The sequence below is a fragment of the Montipora foliosa genome, chromosome 11 (genome assembly GCF_036669935.1).
Source record: "Montipora foliosa isolate CH-2021 chromosome 11, ASM3666993v2, whole genome shotgun sequence".
NCBI lineage: Eukaryota > Metazoa > Cnidaria > Anthozoa > Scleractinia > Acroporidae > Montipora > Montipora foliosa.
Window position 1 is genome coordinate 16,410,403 of NC_090879.1, and position 25,000 is coordinate 16,435,402.

The 25,000-nt window shown below is 37.6% G+C and overlaps 2 protein-coding genes across 7 annotated transcripts in view; one reads left to right on the forward strand and one right to left on the reverse strand.

Moving 5' to 3' along the window:
* Positions 1-13,142, forward strand: part of LOC137977617 (zinc finger protein 91-like) — a 25,906-nt gene extending 12,764 nt beyond the window's left edge. For all 4 annotated transcript variants that reach the window (XM_068824901.1, XM_068824899.1, XM_068824902.1 and 1 more), the window contains 6 exons: positions 1,493-1,704; positions 2,904-3,227; positions 4,965-6,707; positions 7,218-7,409; positions 7,898-8,146; positions 8,943-13,142. In XM_068824901.1, the coding sequence (XP_068681002.1) occupies positions 1,493-1,704; positions 2,904-3,227; positions 4,965-6,707; positions 7,218-7,409; positions 7,898-8,146; positions 8,943-9,310 (3,088 nt within the window). In that variant the 3' untranslated portion in view covers positions 9,311-13,142. The remainder of the gene's footprint in view (positions 1-1,492; positions 1,705-2,903; positions 3,228-4,964; positions 6,708-7,217; positions 7,410-7,897; positions 8,147-8,942) is intronic.
* LOC137977619 (L-threonine 3-dehydrogenase, mitochondrial-like) lies at positions 12,708-22,461 on the reverse strand. Of its 3 annotated transcripts, none has more exons than XM_068824906.1 (7): positions 22,253-22,452; positions 21,951-21,993; positions 21,183-21,253; positions 20,665-20,987; positions 17,360-17,717; positions 15,605-15,758; positions 12,708-12,843 (listed from the first exon to the last, which is right to left on the reverse strand). In XM_068824906.1, the coding sequence occupies exons 1-6, from the start codon at positions 22,368-22,370 to the stop codon at positions 15,613-15,615; spliced, it is 1,059 nt and encodes a 352-aa protein (XP_068681007.1). In that variant the 5' UTR covers positions 22,371-22,452; the 3' UTR covers positions 12,708-12,843; positions 15,605-15,612. The 3 variants fall into 3 exon arrangements, with proteins under 3 accessions (XP_068681007.1, XP_068681005.1, XP_068681004.1); XM_068824904.1 differs by lacking the exon at positions 12,708-12,843 and adding an exon at positions 14,143-15,183; XM_068824903.1 differs by lacking the exon at positions 12,708-12,843 and having other exon boundaries at positions 14,143-15,758; positions 22,253-22,461.
* Between the last annotated feature and the right edge of the window lie 2,539 nt (positions 22,462-25,000).

Here is a 25,000-nt window from a genome sequence, read left to right on the forward strand (position 1 = left end):
AATTTAAGCTCTGGCCCAGTTGTTCAAAAGCCAGATAACTAAGTCACTATCCAGAATACGAAAGATACTTCTCATTAAGGACGGTGCCTTCGTACGAATTCAAAGGTATTTTTGTGCAGTTTACTGAATATGCAGGAAAAGCTGATCTTAACAAGTGGTATTGATAGAAATCCAAAAAGAAAGATAATTAATCAATAGTATTTGTAAAAAGCTTTAACCCATTGACTCCCAGGGGTTCCCCATTGACGAGTAAAATGGTCTGGCGTTAGACAGAGTAAAATACTAAGTCTGGCAGGTTTCGGCCAGTTTGGATGTCGATGGGTTAATGGAGACATAGTTTTTCAGTGAGTGATTAACCCATTGACTCCCAGGGGTTCCCCATTACGAGTTAAATCGTCTGGTGTTAAACAGAGTAAAATACTAAGTATGGCTGGTTTAAGGGTTAGGAAAAATTTGGAGCAGGTCAAAGTCTGGACGGTTTCGGCCGGTTTGGATGTCGATGGGTTAAGGTACGAAGCAATGTATGGCATTCTTTCCCAAACTGAAGCTTAACCCTGTCACCATCGTGGGCTTCCCCATTGATGAGTAAAATTGTCTGGTGTTAAACAGAGCAAATTCTATAAGTGTCAATGGTATTTATGGCAGTGAAAGGGTTAAATTAATTATCTCTGAAAAATGCATAGTTACGCCCAATTTCTTTTTGGATACCAAGAGCAATCGATAAGTTCTGCTTTCTCCGCATAGTTTTGAACTGCGCAAGAATATCCCTGTATTATTAAGCACCACCAATTGGAAATCAGAGTATCTCGAGATGCGCAAAATGATAGTAGGCACCGTCATGAAATGTTGGCCAACCTTTTACATGTACATGTAACATGTACATGTAACTTAATTTAGAGCAACTGAATTTTTTCAGATTTATGGTTTTTTATGTCTCTGATATGTATTAATGATATTGATACTAATGAATCATAATAATGTTGATGATAGTAATGATAATTTAATAATTATTTGCCTATGTCGAGGTGACTATCAGTGATTAAAAACCAAGATGAAGTCAAGGTTTCTGTTCACCAAGTCTAAGGTGAATAATAATTATTATTATTCCTTTAGAATAATTACGTAGGTAGTTATTTGAAAAATATGCATTTTCTTAAAACAGTAAACTTCTTTGTCTGTCACCTCGACAAAACGACTTGCAGCCATTTTGAAAAAAACTGTTTTCAGGTGATAACCGTGCAATAATCACCCCGCGTGCAACAAATCGGGGGAGAGAATTTCATTAATCACCTATTTAATTATGTTAAAATAATGTAATAACAACAGGGATTGTTTGGGAACGAACAGATGGTGTTAAGGTCATCCTAGGCCACAGATTGTGGCGCAATGTTTTTCTTTATTTTCTGCATGAGCAGTGAGCAACTTTTCATAATGATATTGGACATTGCAACAACCCATTTGATCATGCGAAAATCCCGGATTGTTTTTTCAGGAAACTGGGTGAAAAACGAGCTTATTCAGAGGTGGAGCCTTATATCACAGGTGATGACCATGTGAAGCTCAGTAAAAAAATCAGCAAAGATGTGACTGATTCATTAGCAGAGAAGGATGGTAATGCTGGTGTAAACAAAGCTGCTGAGATGTCTGAAGGCATTAAAAATGACTTGGAGGAAGCTGCTAGTCCCCAAGATATAATGGAAAAAGGTTTTGTTTGATTCTATTAAAACATCTATTAAAACTTGCTTATAGTAATTAAACTGACAAACCTGAGGTCGACGGTGCACTCATTTTACTCCCCCCTCTCCATCAGTGCTCCGTTTTACGGGTATTTAAAGCTACTAGCTATACGGAAAGGAAAGGAGTCGAAACAAGGATGCGAGATCCGGGATCGAACTCAGGACCTCTTCCACCAAGGCCGCGCACTAACCGACTGTGCCATCCCTGCTCCTAGAATCCTTGTAATATACTGGTCTTTTAATACTGCCGTATGTCCATCAAGCTAAGGCACCACAACCTCAGATTGACAGCACCTTCCACAAGATGTTGACACATTCAGAGCAGTTCCAAGTTCTCCAAGACTTCATCGCTTACTTGATCTTACTCAAATTATTCGCCTTACTCAAGAAATGTGAGAGCAATGGGTTTGAGTGGAATTTATCCTTGGCTAATGCTCTAACTATCATTGGAATTGCTTCAGTTTATTATTATTATTATTATTATTATTATTATTATTATTATTATTATTATTATTATTATTATTATTATTATTATTATTATTATTATTGTATAGATTTAGCCAAGCCTAAAAGCAGAGCTCCCAGGTTATTTACATGTATTTCTTACAATAAGTTAACCTGGCGTGACCCTGTGATCCAATCAAAACCTAGGTCAGCAGCCAACTTTAAAATAATTAAGAAAAAAGAAAGACACGAAAGGCTGACCTTGATGAGCTCTAAACTTGATCCTGCAATATGGTCAGGTGATACTGGTCAGTGGATACCTTGTTATGACAGGTGTCAATTTGACCTTAACATGGATACATGTACACTGTAAAGCAGCTGGAGTATGGGTGCCATGTTGGGCACAAGTTCATTTTCTAAACTTGAGCCCTCGATATGATCACATGATACTGGTCACATTGGCATACATGGAGGAGTGGATGTACGGTTGTATGGTGACTAAAGACAAAGTTTTTCACACAGATGGGTTACCTTATTTTCCTACCAGTGGTGCTTTGTGCATGTGCCGTTGGCACATGGAGCTCTGCTATTATTATTAATATTATTATTACTATTGTTGTTGTTGTTGTTACATGGTTTTATAAATCTAATAATTTTTTTTAAAGAAACTCAGAGTTGACGTTTTCATTTTCAAATAAGTTAACTGTATTGTCCTTACCCTAGATCTACAATCCAGTGAGAATTCTGTGGCAGATGACCTGGCCCATGGAATTAATAATTCCTTGTCTAAGCGTCTTCGGATGTACAAGTGTGAACGTTGCAAGTCACAGTACATGGGTTTGGCAATGTTACGCCAGCACTGTAAGGATGTTCATGGTGACCAGAAATACTATAAGTGCCATGTTTGTGGCAAGCTGTTCAGCCATCCCAGCAGCAGGAATATCCACTTACGTCTTCACTCTGGAGAGAAGCCTTACAAATGTAGCACCTGCGGCAAACAGTTTAGGGTTTCATCTCATTTGAAGGACCATGTCAGGGTTCATACTGGTTAGTTTGATGCAGTTCTTCAACAGTTTCCATTATTGGCATTTACATGTAAAATAGAATGTAAAGGTTAAGCCACAACCACAGGGAAGTCTACAGAGTCATAGCTGCTGCCTAAGAAAATTTTAAAGTGGCCCTCAGAGCTAAACACTAAGAACTTAGGAGCCCAACATATGAAGTGAAAGGTGTTGCTATGAAAAATTAAGGCGCCCAGAGCTATTCTTTGGGAGCCCCAGGCTACCGGGCTCCTGTTAGGCAACAGCCTTGAGAGTGCAACAAATGCAGCACCTGGAGTAATCCTCTGAGTAAAAATCTGTCAAGATTTGCTCTACAGTGTGGTTTTGTTAGCTAGGCTTTTGTTTTTGTAATAATTGTTTTAATACTGGGGGCTTATACTGGTTACTACACCTAAAGGCAGCAAGAATATAGTTTTGCTATTGCTTAATTCTGAGTGAAACCACTACATCATATGAACCCATCAACTCCTGGGAGTAAGACCTACATGTAACAGATTTTACTGTCTTAATGCCAGACAATTTACTTGTCAACTTGGAGTCTGCCCTAGGGTGCCTCCGGAGTACCGTAAGCACCCGCAGATGAGCTGCACCCTGAATTTAGCAGCTCAAATTTTAGAATAAAAAAATCAATTTTTTGAAAGAAATCAAAAGAAATCCAAAGTTCAATCTTTAGAAGTCTTCTTTATCCACTGTTCATCTAACGTACACTCACTATTAAAACTAAAACAGAAAATACTTCAAAAATCTTACCCACAATTTTTGCACTTTAATATAATGAACATTGTATCTACCAACTTTGACATGATTGAACTTTTCCTGGTATTACCGTTGACAGGAATTTCTTCATTCGACACGGTTTTTCCATAGATTTTTGCGTTACGATAAGAACATGAGTAGATTGGTCATAGCTTAGTACCGGTAACCAGACATTAGATCAGATGCAAAGATGGAAAACAGACACCAGAAGCAGCGTTTTTTAAATGTTCTCGCAGATAAGCCGTACCCCTGATTTCTAGCAACAATTTTTGTGAAAGAGGTGTGGTTTATCTGTGGCTGTTTACAGTAAATGGGTTAAATCAGAAACCCATAAGGGTTGAAACGGGTAATTCGCATTCACAGCTTCCGTATATTCGGTGTGAACTGATTGGTTGAATGTTTCAGTGCTAAGTACCATATTTGGAAACCCCTCGCTCTTGTTGTTCCAAATATGGTACTTAGCAAATTGAATGTTCAGAAGCTTGTTTCCCAGCACACAAGGGCTGTTACATGTACATGTTTCAACCCTTATGGGTTTCTGGTTAAATACAATCAATGTATTACAGTATTACGGGGCGCATCCTCTTTTTAGAAACCTGTTAGGATTTTTTCCTGTTCTCTTTGCTTGCGATTTGTTTCATTTCATCTGTGTTCAGAAATCGGTAAGTTTTACAGGTTTTTAAACTAAGGATTCGTTTTATTTGGGACAGAGATCATAAGTTAAGGATTCAAACCATTGAGTTTTTGAATTGAGTTTTGTGATGTTTAATCAGACTGCATGTCCATGTATAGAGTATGTGCACAGTGGCCATGTTGGAGGACCAAAACAAAGATATTTGCATAAAAATAACATTTATTCCCCAAAGGAATATCATTCTTTTGTTTCGGTCCTCCAATATGGCTGCCGTGTACATACTCTATACCCTCAAGTGCTGACTTCCGGTCTTATTTTTTTTTCAATTTTCAGGGGAGCGCCCTTATATCTGTGACATCTGTCATAAGGGATTTAAACAATCCAGTGACCTCAAGAAGCATCGACGTACTCACACCTTGGACAAGCCCTACAAGTGTCCAATTTGTCCTTCTGCCTTTACTCGGTCACATCATTGCCGTGGCCACATCAACTCTGTACACAAGTTTTTTAAATGTGGAACTTGTAGTGCATTATTTATGTCTGAAGAAGCATTTGAACACCACAAGGAATTACATCCGTCAGTTTCTTCTGATCAGACAGATACATCTTCTGACTTTGTAGCTCCAGTTTCAAGTAGTGTCAAGTCTGTTTCTGCAGCTCAAGACACTGAGGTTGATGATAGTGATTTAAGAGAGAAGAGCCTCAAGTGGGATGTTGCAAATCAGTTGCTTGAACTTCATAAGATCCCACAACATGCAGCGTCACCTAGGGATACTAATAGCTGTGTATCTGAAACAACTTCAGAGCCTGGTGATGACGTGAATTCTTTCATGCATCAGTCATCACTAGCAGACCGAGGTGTTGAGAAAAAATTGAGTGCACCGGTCACAGTTAATCCTGTATCGACTTATCTGCCAACAAGTAGCACTTATACCTCCCCTCTTGGGACTAAGAACAAGGGAGATATATCTTGCAAGACTAAAATGTGTGAAGAGAATTCCATGAGATCTCAAAATATGCAACCAAGCCCTCATAGTGTTCAATATCTAAAGGTGCCATTGCAAAAAAATACAGTTGGGAACAAGTCTCTTCCAATGGCAGAAAACAATGGGCGTAACAGTGTGTCACCTGTAAGGCTCTCACCAAGTCCTGCTACAAATTTGACTTCTGACACATTTGAGAGGAAAGAACTGGTATTGGATCAGCTTAATGGTGGTGACGCTCATTCAAAAATGATTAGCTCTCCTTATCAACAGTTGCATTTTGTGTTGAGGCCTGTCACCACAAGTCAGATACAAAATAGGAATCTTATGGAGCACAGCTTCAGAGAGGAAAATTCTCAACCTGTTAATTCTGCAATTACGAAACCTCAGGACAACAACAGTGTGCCGTGCCATCGTGTGTCTGTCATACAGTATCATTCTAGCGTGCCAAAACCTGCGAGTGATGCAAACAAAGAACACATGCATAATAACACAGACAGCTTATTTATGAAATTCAATGCATTGCCCTTTTCTGCAAAGTCCGAACCGACAAAGTTGGATAGGCATTGTCAAAACCAAGAGCCTTTGTCACAAATAGGCAGCCCCATGAAAACAGACTTTTTTCCTGGTTTTTCTCAAAGCAGGATACCGCATGTACATTTACCACTTAACTCTGATAGCTTGATAACACTGCAGTCATCGCACAAAAAGCTTAATGAACCAGCAGGAAAATACTCTATGAATTTAAAGGAAGTTGAAGAGACCTACCAGAAGATGAGAATGCAACAGGAGCAAACCATGGAAGTTGCTTTGGTGCGTTCAACTGAAATCAAGCAATTGAGCATGTTTTCCCAAGGGAATGCACAACCGTTGATGGGTATTTTGGATAAGTCTCAAGTGAAATCTGTAGACATGTTGAAGTTTTTGGCTCGAGAGCAGACCAAACAAAAAGACACTGAACTTGATGTGAAGTCTCCTCCTTCAGTAGGAGAGGAATCTGAGACGTCCGAAGCATCAGAATCGGGTGATGTGTCAAACAATGGACAGGTTTTTGGTGACGAAGGGCGGCAATTATCTTCTCAAGACTCTTTAGGTGAGAATTCTCCTCTCCAAATGACTGTTGGCTAACTGTCGATAAGTTACTTCAACTTGAAGTAAATCAAAAAATGGTCAACAGTCAGTCAAATGAAAGGGTGGTGTTGAGTTTTGGGCAGCTGAAGTGTACGAGTGGCCTTACAATGTAAATGTTGCCTTTGAGCTCATTAATTTTTACTTTATTAGTCCAAGATCTTTCAACAGCTTAAAATGTAAAACCAATAAAGAAGGTTTATGAAAGCTCCAAAAGGGCAACATGATTAACTTTAGAATAGGAATCAGATCAAAACAAGATTGAACCAAGAAAGACTTTCATGCAGTTTCGTTAAGCTAAGGCCAGGTCACTGAGTATTCCATCAACTACAAAATGGACCTTTAACTACGTGCATGACAAAAACTAACCTTTAACAAAATAGTCAATGCCACTAGCTAAGTATACTGTGCAGTAACTGAGCAGTGCTACTAGATTTGAGAATCTTGTTCACTTTTTTTTTTCCATTTCTTGTAGGACAAAGAAGTTCTCCAGAAAGTTCTATTCACCACTGTCAAGTTTGCAAGAAGACCTTCTCTCGTTCTAGTCTCCTGAAACAGCACTCAGTGATCCACATGGGCAACAAACGCTTCAAATTTCGCTGTGAAGTGTGCAGCAAGATGTTTCGGACACGTAGTCACCTACGTGATCATACACGTATTCATACAGGTGTGTTTAAAAATCAAATCAATGCTATCAGGACAGTGTTAATATATTTTTTTGTCATGATTTGTAATAAGAACATTGAATCTCATCCACTTGCTAAAAAACTAGATACTGGCATGGTGTGCTGGCTTTGTCATTTCTCAATAAGCTAGTTTTGAATTGTCTAGCAACAAAAGAACAGGGTTGAGGTTCAGGGGAATAATAATTCTTAACTTTTTTTTGAACAAAACAAACTGCTGTTTTTTTTTTTTGCTGGATAATACACCTCTTTCCAAAATGGCCACCATTTAAATGTCCTGTTTTTATTCAAATTAGCCCTTGATGCCTCGTTCTTAAGCTTAAAATTGAAAAGAATCTTTTGCCTTGAACGAGACATTGAGGTCTAATTTGAATAAAAATGAAAGAATATCTAAAAGACGGCCGTTTTGGAAAAAGGTGTATTCGAAACTAGCCTGTTGATCTTGTTGGTTAACTGTTATTCCTACACGTAGGTGAAAGACCATTCAAGTGTCACATTTGTCAGAAAGCATTCAAACAGTCCAGTGACCTTAAGAAGCACATCAACCTTCATACTGGTGCAAATCAGTTCAAGTGTGAGGAGTGCAACATGGAGTTTCGCAGAGCAGATGCTCTTCGTAAACACAAGCTGGGGCACAAGATGGGTAATATGCCGTGTGGGCATTGTGGAAAGAACTTCATGCACATCAGTGCACTCAGACAGCACAGAGCAATGCACAATGGTAAGAATAGGGCTTGTGCATGATGACATCATGTATGCTCAAAAATTCACCACCAAGCCTGGTTTGCACAGAATTATTCACATCATCTGGACTTGCAACGCTGTTCGCACGTGGGTTTCCTTTACAAGTTTGTTCCTGTGGGATTCAAGTCAAGCTAAAATTTACAAGTTTGATTTTTGAATTTAAGGCTTGGTGGTGAAAGAGATATCATCATAGGGCTATTGAGATGGCAAATGGTCAAATATCTATGTTGTAGATCAAGTGTTTTCGCCTGGTTTTAAACTTTTCAAAACAGTTCAATTTTGATTTTTCTTTGTCTAGCATTCATTCGCGTAATCTGAAACAAGGGGAAAATAAAAATTGAAGAAGGTTGAGATTTTATGAACCAAATGTAAAAAAAACTAAACCATAACAAATATAAGTGGGCCTCCTATATTTTTGGTCTGTCAAGGTTGAAGATGGTTGAAAACCACTCCACCCCTCAGAGAAGAAAGGGCTTTGTGGCAGCAGACAATGTGGGAGAAAAATACATACCTTGCAGAGTCGTTAATTTTGTGGGATCTAACCCCCTCCCTTGCAAAAGTCTACAGTTAATGAGAATTAAGTCAAGTGACTTCTGCTCTCTAACCCTTGTCAATATGGATCCTTCAAGGTACTTGCATAACTAGCCACAAAACTTAAGTCTTATATGAACACTTGTGCTCCTTTTCTTGAAGATACTTCAGGGATTTCACTGTAGCACTGATTGTTCACATAGAATTCACCCTTGTTTAAAAATTATTTTTTTTCTTAACAGTGCAGCCGGTGAAAACAAATAGAGCCTTTCACAGATGCAACTACTGTTTCAAGACATTTACAAAGGCTGACAGCTACAGGATTCACATGGAGGAACACACAAGGGAACAAAGGATTATGCTTTTTGACTGTAAAGTCTGTGCCTTGAAATTCTTCACAGAGGCTGAATTCACAGATCATATGAATATCCACAATGGTAATCGCCCACACAAGTGTTTTATCTGTGAAAAGGAATTTTGCATTGCTGAGCATTTGCAGGATCATGTCAGGCTTCATACCGATGTGACTGCAAGAATTAATTGCGAAGATGATGTTGATAGATTGCAAGGTACACTGGACATAACAATGCAGTCAGTCATTCATGCATAAGACATGCCATTTTTAAATGCAAGGTTAACCCTTAACATGGATGTTACGGTGAGTTCTGGCGTGAAAGTGTCTCTGTCTTTTGTGTAAACGGAATACCAGAAAATGAGGACCATAGCATTAGTGGTGAGAGAAGAAATTAATACCATTATTAAGTCAGCATCGACATAACCCGTTTTTAAGGAATATTGTGTGGGTAAAATAGTACAACTAATCAAAAAAGTAAAAAGTAACTTTTTGTTAGTGGTAATGGTGTCTTGTGGTGGTATTTTGTATTGTGTGGGGTATTATCTGTTAATTTGCCCTGTCTCCCCTGGGGTTTGCCATGGACTATTAAAATCTTATACAGCAGTTAGAGCAGTTTTCAATAGAGTGTCGTTAAAACCAATACAATGTACAAAAGTAATTACTTTGACCAATCACAGCAGGTGCAAACAGCTCAATGAACCAATTTAAATTCATAGCAATTCCATATATGTGTAACTTGTTCAAAGTGAAGAAAAAATCTCACATGCAAGATGCAATTAGTTTTGGTTTTCCTTCTCACTGGCTGATAAACTGACACAAGATTTTTAAACCAATGATCACTTAGCGCAGCAATTGCAATCGCGTAATTACTTTCAACAATCATAAATTGGAAACTGCTCCAACACAGTAAAATCTCCAAGTGCTATTCTAGGATGGAAAGGGGTTAATTATTAGTTACAAGTGTGTAAAAAAATTGTTATGTGAAGACTTTCTTTAATGCTAATATTTTAAAAATGCTAGTTTTGTATAAAAATACTGTATACAGAGGTAGGCATGCAATTATTGTTCTGTTACCTGTAATGATTTTATTGATTTCTTTTATGTTGGATCTCAACGTAACAGCATTAGAGCCTCAAAGGCAAATGTTATCTATTGATTTACAGCCCAGGGCTGGACATAGCATTCTAGGAAAATGAACAGTGCCATTGTGATGGCATGGATCAGTTAAGAGCCTTGTATGAAAACCTGTCTTAGCAGCTTTTTTTGTTGTTTTTAATTTTGGTCACTGTGTCAAATCTTTTGACACAGTTAACAGTGTATGCTCAAATTCTAGGAAGAAATACATGTAGTATTTAAGAGCACAGATGAAAAGTGAGGGTTCAGTTATTGCACAGGTCACCTGAGTCTCAGTTAAAAAAAAGAAAGGATGATCAAGTCTACTAATGCAAGGCTCTAAATGGAAATCACATCAATTGGTCCAAGAATATAACATCATTGTACACACAGATAATAATATTATTGTCAAAACAAGCATACCCTTGTAGCGAACTTAAAGGCTATGGTGCATGTATATGGTCCCATGTGTATATGTATGGATATTCAAATGGCGACGAGTGAAATTAGAAATGATTCAAATGATTTCCCAAGCTTTTAGGTGAGGGAAATAATTTGATTTGGACAAAACACAAGTAAAATATTATTACCTGATTTCACGAGTATACCATTTGATTAGCTATTGATATCATGGATGACAAATTACTCCTTAATTTTCAAACCTGGATGCCATTTTGGCACTATAGGAAAAGTTGCCATGGCAATGGCAAATTGGAATTCCACATGTGAAATTAAAAAATTAATGCTGAAATGTTGCATCAAAATTAAGGAGTAATTTGAAATTGCACTGGTGGCCCCATCTCAGTGCATTGAATTGTATAGTAGGTAGGTTAATTAATTTTTAATTAATGCAAAGGAAGCAAAAAAAGTCACAGAAGTTGACAGTATTCAGGAATATGATCTCACAGGAAGTCAGTAATCCATGGGAATAGTCTTGTTATTGACAAATTATTATTATGATGATGATGATGGTGATGATGATGATGATTATTATTATTATTAATGCATTCAACATTATCTTCCTAAATCTACATCCAGGATTAGTACAGAAACCCTTCCATTTGCATCCATCTTGTTTTTAACGAACACAGAGCTTAGAAGGCTCGCGATTATTACCAGTACTGAAACAAAATTGTGCTTCAGTCCTTGGCTTATTGCAGCTGCAATATTTGTTTCAAAATACTTGCTGTACATGTAAGTTTACTTTAACCTACAGTGTATAAGTTTGTAGGTTAATCCTAAATTCTGAATATTTCTCTTTTTTTCCTGACCAATGTGTCGTAATCAAAAGGTTGACCATATACTGGGCAATCTTTTTTTTTTATTATTAATTGCTACGGGTTTCTTGAAAGTCCTCTCCTTGACTTTTAACATTCAAAGCATGATTTTGTTAAAGAAAATAAAATCTTGCAAATTACACATTCACTCAAGTTCATGTTGTCCATGGTTTGAATAATTCCTTTCATGTACTCAGTAGATTTTTTTCTCTGTGTTTGACCACTTTTTCTTTCCTTTTTACATTTTAATTATTGATTCACTAAGCCTTGGCCATGATATGGAAGGATTGAGTGGAAGACATTTGTACAAAAATGTAATAATTTTATCATAATAGTTAGTATATGTGCCACATAGATTGTGACAACATGCTCTTTTGAATATTATATTATCAGTTATGTATAGTCATTTTACACTGTCGGCTGGCCGACATTTGCTAAACCATAAGCTTAATTTATTAGATTGAGTAATTTATGCTAAATAGTAACTCTGATTCCGAAGATCATTATGAGTAATATAAATTAGAAGGAAATTGGAGACAGGGAAAGACATCTTAAGCCACACAATTTATTGTTTTTGTTTAAAAAGCCTTTGCTGGTTTTCTCCCAGAGTCCATTGGGAGAATGTTTTTATTTAAAATATGAAATAATTATTGCAAAAAGAAGCAACATTAATAATATTGAAACAAGTATTAATATTATAACTTATTTGCAGTTTGCAATTCATCGAGTGGTGTTAAACTGAAACCAAAGTTATTACCTATGACCTCTGCAATTACAACTGGTGCAATAATTGCTTGCATTTAAAGCAATTTCTTCTTTCCTGCTCAATGTCCAGGAAAATATGTGCATGCCAGCCCGGTTTTGATTGCTTTGGTTTAATTCCGTGTTGTTTTTTTAAATAATTAAGTGGCATTGTATTTCTAAGCCAGCCATTTGGTGCAATATCATTGAAGTTCAACTTTGATGATTTCTGCCTTTTGAGTTTGTGAACTCTTACAGAAAATGTGACTGATGCCAGCAGAAAGAGCAAGCAGTTGATTGGAATTTTAACCTTTAAGTTGGCATGTAGATTGAAACTGTCAGTGATAAAATGGAGTGGATTAAGAGCCACCTTAAATTTCTACAGTGCGAAGGTGGCTATGAATCTGCTAATCACTTTTGAGGAATAACAAAATTGGAGTCACAGAGTTCATTTCTGAGAGACAAAATATAGGGATTTTTAGATTGCTCTTTTGTTGCCATAGCAACCTATTATGTCACATTGATGAGTGCATCGTATTAAGCTTTACTGGTGTTTCATTTGGTACCATAACTTTGCTTTAATGTGAAATTATGTTGTAGAGTTAATCCTTCAATTAAGACATTTCCCTCCATAGTGTTGAAACCTGTTTTAGCCACCTTAAAAATAAAAATAAAAACTTAAGTTAGCTTTATTAAATTATTAGCTGTTCTATGTTTTCATCCTCAGTCTTCCTTTGGAAGTATTGTTTATGTGAAATGTAGTTATAGTTTTAGTCATTTCCAAGATACTTTTAACTGTGGGTACCATTATGAAATATATTAATAATGATTGTGTGGTCTGAAGGAGTGCGTAGGAAGTATCTGATGTATTTTAACAGGTTATGGACTTGATATGCTGAACATTATGTCAGCATGTTGAGATTGAAATCAAGAAAATAAAGGAACAGTTTATGGTGGCTCTTATCGTCTTGCACATTTTTGCCAGCAACCCCTACAATTGTATTTAATATTCTTTATATTTTCTATGGCTGTGGAAAATTTCAAGCAGACTGACCTTGGATTTCAAAAGGTGGGGGCAATGGTTGGTGATATTCACTGGGCACGATTGTTTACAGCCAGGAGATAGCAGAACCCCTTGATTAAGTCATTATCCAATAATTATATTAAGGGTCTGACATTGAAGGGCTGTCCAGATTTTAAAAAAAATGTATCAAAAATTGATGGAGTCATCCACCAGATTAGGGTGCCCACCTTTCAAACTACAGGTCTTGGTAACTAAATATTCTGCGTGAAAGTCTGCAGCAATTAAACTAGAAGGCTACTTTAGTTTTGAAAAGTTTGTTCAAATCCAATGAAAAGAAAGGAAAGGAACTTTATTTAAGCGTCTGGTTGTTCTCCCATTGGAGCAGTAACCGGGGACACTGTAAACTGAAATAAACAATTAGCACAAATCAAGTCAAATGTTGGTTTTTGAGGAAAGAGGAAACCCCAGTAACCAGAGAAAACCTCTTGGTGCAGAGTAGAGAACCAACAAACTCAACCCTTGTAGGACACCAAGTCTGGGAATCGAACCCGAGCCACATATTGGTGCGAGGCAAGTGCGCTCACCTCTCTGCCAACCCTGCACCCCAAGAGTTCCTTGTTTGTTATGGTGACACCATCTCAAAAGATTTTTTTTGGTTTGACAAGTACATCAATGAAGAGCCTTTGATCAGTAACAAAAACTTCTAGACGTTGAAATGCAGTGAATGCATTAGTTTTATACTGTCTTCCTGTAGCATTGACAGTTAACACATCTCTGTAATGTAACTAAAGTGAACTTCACAGATTCTTTGTAGTTATGCACAGGTCTGAGCATTGCTGTCTCCCTTTATCCCTCTCTGCCAAGTTATACTTGGACAGAGGACAACGGAAGGTTTCTCAAAAACTAAATAAATTGAACATGCACAAAAAAACTGGTATGTAACTAGTAAGTATTTTATTCTTGAAGAACATTAGAGTTCAAGATTATATAATAAAATAATGTCAATGCTGTCCTGTTGAATAATATCTAGTTGTCTCAACAAAGGTTTACCCTATAATAATAGATTTTGTTTAACATGAGTGGTTTTCCCAGTTCTATTGATACATGTATGTTATCCAGTCATTGTTGAAATCAAGTTTCTTTAACATTGGGAATAATGATAGCTCGATCAATAAAATTCTTCTCAGCTTAACTTCATAAATATGGATATTTTTTACAGAAAACAAATAAAACACACAAAACAAAATTCTTCTCTCTTTGGGTCAAAAATTGTTAAACCCTTGCAACTGAAACAAATACTTTGTACACCAATGTATAGTATAAACATACTGTAACAGTTTGAAAGATAACAACTAATTCATGCTTTGACAACCTAGTAGATTTGATATAAAACAACAGCAAGGAACCTTTCCTTGCATGAACACTCAGATAATGTACATAAAAGTAATATTAACATCCAACTCTGGCACTAACTTAAAGTATCTTCTTTCACGAGTCACTAGATGTAGTTTTATCATGCTGCTTCTGAGCATGAACCAATTAGTATGGTCAATCAGATTAGTTTCTTTAAGTGCTACTACGACAAAATTCTCATCTTTCCTATATAAGCCATTTTAAGACATATTCATGTAGTCTGTGCGAGAAGAAGAATTCTGTTTACTATTTTCAGATATGTCTTTTCGTCCCAGAGATATTCAAGTTTTTAAAATAAGCAAATTAGCCAAGCGATGATGTCATAAACTCAACCAAATGTTGATCAAATAATGATGAAAAAAGATATCTCAGCCAATTTGTGTCAGAAATGAATGATTATTTGCAGTGGGATTCTACTAGATGTGCTCCACAATATGAGCATACAAGTCTTGTTACTATGGTAACACACGGGGTTCAAGACCCCTAATATTAAAGGCTTTGCTGGCTGCCTTTGGTATTCTACATGTACTTTGACATTTGCCAATGGTGCCTGCATGATCCTGCAAACATACAAATATGTTAGGTTGAGTTTGTGGCCTCACTAAATGTTTTTCTAGCTTAAGATCACCAAAAATATTGAAATCAGGTTGGAGGGGACCAGAAAAGAGTGCATTGCCATGGGAACCAATTTCTTTACAGCCACAGGTGTGTTGCATGTAGAAATATTAGCCTACCAAGTTTCAATGGTCTCCGCTGCAAATTGACAGAGATAGCTCTATTTACATACTTGATGTTATATTGGGTTGAGTGAATGACATCATCAGTCCTCTCATTTGCATATTTTACATGTTTTTCCAACTTCAATATCTCCGGAGCCAATGCAGATATTTGCGAACGTTAAACAGTGTTTTTAATCTTTCCTGGAATTCTATGTGATAAAAATTGATCATAGTAGCACTTTACTATGTCTCGATAGCCAACCTTTGTTATTAAGTCAACTTTGCAGCTGTGAATTTTGCTGTTGGTGCTAGTGCCTCTAACATGGCTAATGTCATAGCTCGGAGATCATACTCATGAGCCCAACCCCAGTCCCTGCGTGCGTTTTTGTCATCCAGGACTTGGGGCCAACTGTCAGCTACAAAAGAAGAAGTTACAGTGCAATTTTACGAACTGGGAAAAAAGAAAATTAATAGTGGTATTTGTAGAACACTGCATATTTGAACCTTTATACCTTGCCACATTTGGGGTTGTGTTATACCTCATTGAACGAGCTTCATGGTTGGCCAAAAGGACAATAGAACGAACAAAGATAACAATGGATTTAGCAATGAAAACAATAGCATGGTCAATACTATACAGTCAATGAAATATAGTGTTCAACAAGAGGTACGACCCTACCCCACATTTGGGCATGTCCATGTACCAAAAACCTTCACAAGGTTCTTCAGTATATCAGAATGCCCAAATATGGCAAGGTACCAAAAAGGGCAGGTACAAAACACAGGTCCAGGTCACAGGTCATTGTTTTACCAACACAGAAACAACCTTAACCGTTTCCAAATGCTAACATTTGTTTGGGCCTAATTAGGCCAAAGGTTAGCTTTAATGGATGTTTAGGATACTTTTAATTCTGTATTGATAAAACAATGACCTGTGACCTGGACCTGTGTTTTGTACCCGCCAGGTACTTAAGGTTAAAGATATATTACAGTATTGTTCCATACCAGACGTTCCTTAAGAGGGCTGCAATTCAGATACAAAATGCAAATCACAGATCACAAAACATTTCAAGTCATTTAACGATAACCTGCCTTGGGCCTAAGAACAGGCAGGTACAAATTAAAAGTGGGACCGGATCAACTCAGATCAACTGGGCTCTGCACTCATCTTGGATGGACATAAAAAAAATTTTAAGGCTTTGAGAAATCACCCGAGCCCTTATCTTGAAGCTAACCTTGGTGAAATCGAGGCAAATGTCAAATAGTTTTGGCTTACATGATCGATCCGAGGTGGGCAATCAGAGTTGAATGATCCAGTCCGACTTTTGTACCTGTCCCCTAAGAACTGTGACTAGTGTTACAGTTCACTTTCAAGTACAGGTTTTAAGTTCTTTCACTATGGATGAAACAGTATCTGTGCCTTGCATTATTTCTTATACCTTCCTTCTGACCAACAAAACTTGCCAGGAGTGATAGATATGTCACTGGCTTGAGTTGATAGATGCTCAAGTACCATAGTTTTGCATTCTCAAAATTCCATTCTTCTCAAAACCGCCATTTCAACCTTCTACTGGATGTGGATCAGAGGGAGTAAAATGCAGGTTGCAGGTCATTGTTTTTCGGTAACCATAACTGAAACAACCCAAAACTTAACAAAAGTGTTAACATTGGGCTTAAACATCTGGCCTCAGTTGTTCAAAAGGTGGATAACACTATCCACCAGATAAATTACTATCCATTGAATTCAGAAATAATTGGTTTCACTGCGACTTATCCACTAGATACTGATTTATCCCGTGAATAGTGCCATCCATCGTTTTATCAACTGGGGCCTGAAGCATACTCACAGTTTACAATAGGCCTAATATGTTAGCATTAGTAATGGGTTTCGGTTGTTTCAGGAATTGGTGAAACAATAATGAGCTGCAATCATACCGACACTTTAAACCATTCTGATGACTGTTAATTCCAAACAAATATTATATGCAACTCTGTATTGTTAAATTATACTACCTACCAATTGCCTGTCTTTCATCTGGCTCATAGTCCATGACTAATCTTGGTATGAAGTTGCGCAACTCAGCCGCTAGCTCTTCAGGTGTGAAGCTGATTGCACTTAGGTTATATGTTCGCATGCTCAGCCTTTCTGAAGGTGCCTCTAACAACTCTACTGTTGCTCGCAGACAATCAGGAAGGTATATCATAGGCATCCTTGTATCTTTCCGCAGATAACACTTGTATTTCCCTGTCCTTAATGCTTCATGGAATATGTGAACTGCGTAATCTGTTGTGCCACCTCCTGGTGCTGTATCTGCAGAGATTACCCCTGGGAATCTTGCAGAACGGAAATCCAAACCAAACTTGTGATGGTAGTACTGAAAATACATGAGACCTTCATAACATTAAAAAAATTAACAGAGTGGTCCTGTAATTGTCAACGAGCTGACACAGTTGTAAGAACACCAAAATTTGATTTGATTTGCGTTGATTTGGTAATTTCAGTTTACAGTGTCCCCAATTAGTGCTTCATCACCAGAAGATCAGGGACATTATTACTAAACAACGAAACAGCAAAACGAAGCCAAAACACTAAGTATGACCCCACCATACATTGAATAATAACCAACATAGGTTGGATTTTAGATTAAATATTGTTTTAATTAGGCCTAAAATGTTGTTGCTCATAATCTCATTCTTAATCTGAATCCTAATCTTGAACTTAATCTCAATGAATTAGGAGCAATATTTAATATCAAATCCAACCACACATGGTGTTTTGGTGCTTTTTACAGTTTTGCTGTTTTGTCGTTTAGTAATGTCCAAAGATTAGACACTTAATTAGACACTTTACTTTCCTTTCCTAAAACTAAACAATGGTGAAGGAGAACTGTACACACTTATGACGAAAATGACTAAGAGACAGAGACCCTGATACATGTATAGTGGTCTTTTTTGGGGTACATCTAGAATTGTTAATTTCTTGCTAGGTCCATAAAGTGATAGTTATGTTGGTTTTTGATCAGAGGGAAAAAGCAAAGTAACCTGCGAAAAATCTCTTGGGGAAGGAGTGGACTAACTCCACTAATGTCTAGAAAAAGAGGTAATTGGAAGTACTTTAACCCATTGACTCTTGAACCAGCAGGTACAAAACACAGGTTATTGTTTAACCAACACAGAAAGAATTCTAAACATTCATTAAAGCTAACCTTGAGCCTTAAATTAAACCTAAACAAGAGTTTTTAAGCCTTATGTTAGCATTGGGGAACAGTTAGGGTTAATTGTTTCTGTATTGGTTAAACAGTGACCTGTGACCTGTGTTTTGTACATGCGCCTCCTGAACTTTCCCCCAGTGGCAAGTAAATCATCTGGCATAAAGCAGAATAAAATCCATTATGTTTATGTCTCACTCCCAGGCAGCATGACTATTCCGGGGGTGAAGGCCGGTACGTATACCATAGCTGAAACAACCCAAACTTTTATAAAAATGCTAACCTTAGACTTAGTCATTGCCAACGACTCAGCCAAAGCAAAGACTCGAGGCTGACAAGGCAACAGTCTTAATAGAGCCGATGTGTGAACGTGTTGTGTATGCAGAAAAAATTTCGAGTGGTCCAGAGAAAATGTAATGTAAGATAAGGTGAGTGAACAAAGGTAAAGGTAAAGTCTCTCTTACGAGCCTAGGAAGGCCCATCAGGCCGGCACTTATCTCCGGTTTCTGAGTGAACAAAGGCTGCTTATCATGTGACTTCAAGAACCAATAAAGGCACATGTTTTGATGTGTGATGTCATTAGACAAACTGGCACGACGCGACATTTTTCATGTACCGGTAATTTAATATGAGCAAGTGAAAACACTTTTTTTTCCATTTCTCTGACCATTGTGTTGTGTACACTTGCTTTGAGGGTTCTTTAATATTTATTTTCCAAACAACATAAAGTTTTTCTACGTGACGTGAACGAGCTCAGACTGAACCAGCATACACGTATCTGTTGTTACCGGTATTCACAAGGCTACTGTTGTAAATTTCACTGCCTGCTTGCCATTGTCGAGTAGAGCAGGTTGTTTTTGTTTTTTGACCATTGAGTTGTGAACAATTTACTTTAATTTGCAAAGGAAATAATATTGTCTGTAATTAGCACACAATTTAATGATCAATTTGACACATAATTCATGGCTATATCTTGTAAAATAAAAAATCTTCAAGTGAAACCACTTCCATGAATCATGCAAGAGAGTTTGATTCCCCGTGATATGTTTCACACTAAAAACGCTTTAGCGATTTTGTACATGGCATTGATTTTATCCAACTTAAATAATTATTGTTATATTAATTACTGTTAACATGAAAGCAATTAAAAAATTACAGCAGTGCTTTCAATATTATTCCAAAACATGTTGACATTTACATTTTTATTCAAGATACAGAGTGTGCAAGGGTTTTACTTTCAATAAATAATTTCTATTGTTATGATGTTATTGTTAACTTAGATAAGTTGAGTTGCAGTACTTTGAAATAAAAGGTTACAACTACTAGAGGCCATTTTCAAAATATCAAATATTCAGCTTGATAGTAAGGCAGTGAGGACAAAAACAAATAATTTTATAGGAATATGTTGGAATGAATGTGAAAAATATTTTCATAATTATCATCCACTTTCCTTTATCTTTGTCCTCAGTCTGCCTCACTTTCAAGCTGAATTTTAATGTATTGAATTATTGGGTTCCAAAAATGGCACTCTGATAACATAGATCTGCTAGCTACTACTACTTTAATCAAATCAAGGCTTAAAACTTTGGTCGGTTAGTGTTTAGTTAATATACATGTAGTCTTGAAATCCAAAGAAAAATTACTTTACTTTACTTTATTAAGCTCACTTTAAAATTGGGGGTGAAAATGATGACTGAAAAACATTCATAAAGGGCATTGGGAACTTAGGCAAAGACATCCTTTCAAGGGATGAAAATTAAAAGTGAGGAATTGTCCATTTTTACTACCAAAACCCTTTCATGAATTTCTTTCCATGGTTGTGTCACAGTCTGTCATAGAAACAATTTTCTTGGAAAATGAATACATTGTATGTACTTAGGACAAAACCACTGCTCAAGGTCATAAAAGACCAACTGGTTGCCATTAGTCACTCAAAAAGTCTTTTAGGCTCTTTATCTTTAATATACCAAGAGAGAGGGATACCTCACTAAAAATGTAAACTATGGTACTCTAATTTTAACCACTCCCTGACAGAACTTTTGAACTTGTCCGAATTAGACTTCATCTTTGGAAGGTTAGAGGAAAAATAAAACAAAAAGAGGGCTCTGTTTACCTCTCCAAGAAGTTCCATGTGAACCTTAGCCACACCATAGATTGTTTTTGGCCGCTGAATTGTGAGATCAGGAGTAGGGTTTGAGGGTGTTTCGGGACCAAATGCTCCAATAGTGCTTGGGCAAAACAGTCGCAAATTATTTCTGCGACACAGTTCAAGGATATTATGAACACCTTCAACATTCACTTGCAACGCTTGTGACACATTCTGTTCTCCCACTGCACTTAAAATGGCACTGAAATGGACCAACCAATCAATGCGCTCATTGACGACAATGGACTGGAGGTTTTTGAAGTCCAAAATGTCAGCATACAAATATGGCCCTGAAATGTAAAGATTATCATTGGGTTGTTCCAGAAGACTAAAGACTAATCATATTTTCAATTGACAGGACTTATTAGAATGGTGAGGCAGAAAAATTGATAATTGGAATTTTATAAAAAAAATACATCCAAATTAAATTAATAAAGCACTGCTATTTTGGCCATTATAGACCATTATGAGTGGAAAAATCTTACCACTTTCCAAAACGTCCCAAGGCGCCTTTGCAATGTCAGACATGATGACATTGTCTCTTCCATACCTTTCCCTAAAGAAAAAAATGAATTCTGGCAATTCACGAGTGAAATTTCAAACATCATCAGATGATTCATACGTTAACCTAACAGATGCATGTGTCAATCAAAAGCTATGCATGGTATTCATGCTACACAAAAGAATAAAAAAAGATCTTCCTTTTTTGGTTTTAATGGAAAAAAAGACTAACAAAGACTGAAAAGAGAGTTTATCAGGTTGCCTGTAGGTCTTGGAACTTTTGCACCTGTCAATGTTAAGCCCGAGGGAGGGATGGTGAGGAAGGGGGGGGGGGGGGTCGGGCATGGGGTGGGGATTTTGACATTTCCAATTCCTCACCCCTGGGACAAAAAAATTGCTACCCTGGGGGCAGACCTCACGATCAAACTCCCGTCGTTAGCTCAACACCCCACCTCCCCCTCCCCCCTTTACTTTGAATTGCTACTACTATTGCAGTATTAGTATCACCCATGAGGTGAAGCCTACGGGTCTAATTGCTAATTAATAATTTGTCAAAATAACTCATGCAGTCACCACACCTGTGTCGACAGTTTACCTCACTGTCTTTGCAAATTGAAAATCGCCTCTTACAGATTAAAATGATAAGAAATACCGAGGTTACAATGGACAAAACGTGGGCGATAAGAATGCCCAGGATATTCTTTGCAAATTAAAATATGGGAATTTTAACAATTAAGATCTTTATTGACTACCTTAAAATTTTCGCAAGTCCGCGGCCAAGCTGTCCTAAACTTCCTGTAGATAAGATCATGACACAAAGTTAGGTTTTTGTTTTTTCTTGAATATTTGAAGAGCGCTGAGCCGTGGCAGTCTGATCTGCCACAAGCGAGTTCAAGGTATTACTTTCTGTTTCCTTTTTGCATATACGTAACAGTAATTAACGACGTTATTCCAAGTGAAAACAACTAAGAAGTAAGGTAGATGTCGAAGAAATTAGCCAGTTTGACGAAACACAACAAAGTAGTGCGTTATAATTTATAAAAACAATATTCACCTGTGATCAAAATTCGCGGCGTTTCTTTGTTGACAGATTTAAACAGCGACCGACTCCTTCCAGCGATATTAACGATGCCACAGCCAAAAGATTTCGGTTTAAAGGTTCTAGCAAACATTTTTGGTGGACGATTGCAATAATATTGAAAAGAGATGCGATATCTACGCAACACTTCCCGTGAATGAACTGATAAATTTGCATTTCGGCGTTCGCGCGAGAACTGCGAGAAGGAGTGGCGGGGGTGTGATCATTACAAGAGCCAATCATATGCTAGAATGACGCATTGCACGTGCTCCGCAATGACTGAATGCATGCTTACTGACACAGCGTAAGGTCAAGATGGCTGGTTATTGGCCGAGCGTGTTAATGGTCCGAGAGTAAGTCGAACAATCTTGGTCGATAAAGGATTAATTATATGAGATAAAACACCAAAAAAATCCGTAAATCCGTATTTATTATGACGTAAAGGTTTTCATCATCATCTGCTGCTGGTCATGTATATCGATATCACTGTCGATCACAATCTTCAATAGGCCACTAATTCAGAGTTTTGAAGCAAGCAACCGTGGACAATCTTCCTGACGGTGTACGTTGGATCAGTGGCTTGATCTGATCGGCGTAATTACAAGTTGAGAAACTAAATATTTTAAGCAAGAGCCGATACAACGTAGACCAAACCAAAAATCAATCAACTACTAAAATCAAATCTACATTGTATCGGCTCTTGCTTAAAATATTAAAATTCAGCTTGAAAGAGACGTTTAGAGGACAAAGACAAAGGAAAATGGATGATATGCTAATATCTTTAACATTCATTGCAACTTGTTTCTTTTATCCTTACTGCCTCACTATCAAACTGAATATTGCAGGTTATTGACCAAGCGTGAGGTTAAGATGGCTGGATATTGGCCAAGTTCTTTTTTGTGTGTGTTTATGGACCGAGACGAAGTCGAGGTCCATAAACACGCAAAAAATGGATGACGCCAATATCCAGCCATCGGTCAATAGACCATTTTGCAGTTGTAGCTAAGTTACCTGGCCTAAGAATGGAAGCGAGGCTGCCGGTGACCCTGTTTTGATACAAACCTTCATGCTTTTGGAATGTTAATAATGATAAAAGCAGTGGGGTCTGTATCAGTGCAAGGTCACCGGCAGCCTCGGAGCCATTCATAGGCTAGGTCACTGAGCAAACAACTGTAAAATGGCCTATTAAAGGATTTATTATATGACTTAAAACACGAAAAAATGATCTTTGATCTTGCGGGACCAAGCGAGAAATCCCGAGCGGTCAAAATAGCTCCATCTTGCCCGCTCGGGTAGCCAATCACAGCGCGCGATTTGGTTCATCTTACTTGCTCACGGAGCTAGTCATATAATAGGGACCTTTAGGTTCGAGGACGAGGACGAGAACGAGTACCAGATTTGCCTTCCCGGTTTTAGCGAAAATTCTGAGAAGATTCATAACCCGGACGATTAATCTTACTCTTTGTTAGCAGTGTAGGTTCCTCAGTTATTTCTATTGCTGGTAACTTGACCTTTTTTGTTGATCGAAAAATTGCATAACTGCTACCGTGTTGGCAAATAAAAAATATAAATATATGTTACTCTGGTGTTTGAAATATAAATTATGTACAATAAAAACGTTTTCCGACGTTTCGGTTGTATTCAACAACCTTCATCAGGAAAAGTAAAAGATAAAATTTGCTAAGATATAAACTAAAACGCTAATTAAAATTCTAAAGTTAGTGTCATTTTTTCTTTTCTGCAATAGTCAAATGCAAACACTCCTTGGGGAGTAGTGCTCCATCGTCTCGGTTGAGGGGGTCTTTAGCACAGTTTATTTCCCAAGCCTCAAGAATTTTCCTTTGTCGCCAGTTATTGTTAGTTCTGAGAATAGTGGCCTCATTCCACACGATGTCATGATTCGTTTTTATAACGCGGTCCGCAAGTGCTGATTTTTCTTTTTGTAGCCGTGCGACGGCCTTTTGATGCTCGCCGTGGATCCACCTGGTGACAAACCCAGTTTTAAATGCTACCGTGTTGTTGACTTGTTTTTATAGGACGACATTTTTGCAAGCCCTCGAACTAAAATGACGACGGTATCACGTTTTTTCCGCCAAAATGACGCTGGTTTGCGCGCGCTCACTGTTGTTCATTGAGAAAATCTGGTACTCGTAGTCGTTCTCGTCCTAAAATCTAAAGCTCTCTATTAATAGTCTGAAGTGTCAGCCGTCTCCTCGCCCAAGCCCACACAATGAAATGACTAAGCCTTTCCCCCAATCAGTTTTTATTAAAATTATTGAAATACTATAAAATATTATTAAAATAATGGAAGCTTTGGACTACTTTTCCGCCCCAGAAGTTTTTAAATATATTTCGCTGGCCTGAAGGCAGGGCCCACGCAAAAGGGCGGGGGGAGAACTTGATGGTCATTTCTGCATATCTTAAAGACGTGCTTTCTTTACAATGCTTCTTTGCTGCGCTGAGATCGGCCGTCAAGATGCAAAGGCACTAGCCAGCCAAGCGGGCATTTTCTGCAAGCGGACGCTTAATGGCTCCCATTTTGAAATTTCGTTCTGTCCTCCTCTCACTGAGTGCAATTTTTTTTTATTCGCCTCAGGCTTCTGTTAGTCTGGTACCATCCAACTTTGCAGAAATGAACAAAGGCAGCCCAGACTCGGAGGTTACAAAATTATAAGGATTTGTATGGGATTCTCAATAACAAACTGAAAAAGATATTTACAAGCA

Coding starts and splice junctions, on each gene's coding strand:
- LOC137977619 (XM_068824906.1), bottom strand. CDS start 22,370: ATGTTTGCTAGAACCTTTAAACCGAAATCTTTTGGCTGTGGCATCGTT. Junction 21,254..21,950: donor GGACTTGCGAAAATTTTAAG/GTAGTCAATAAA, acceptor TTTTTTCTTTAG/GGAAAGGTATGGAAGAGACA. Junction 20,988..21,182: donor TTGGGACGTTTTGGAAAGTG/GTAAGATTTTTC, acceptor TTTACATTTCAG/GGCCATATTTGTATGCTGAC.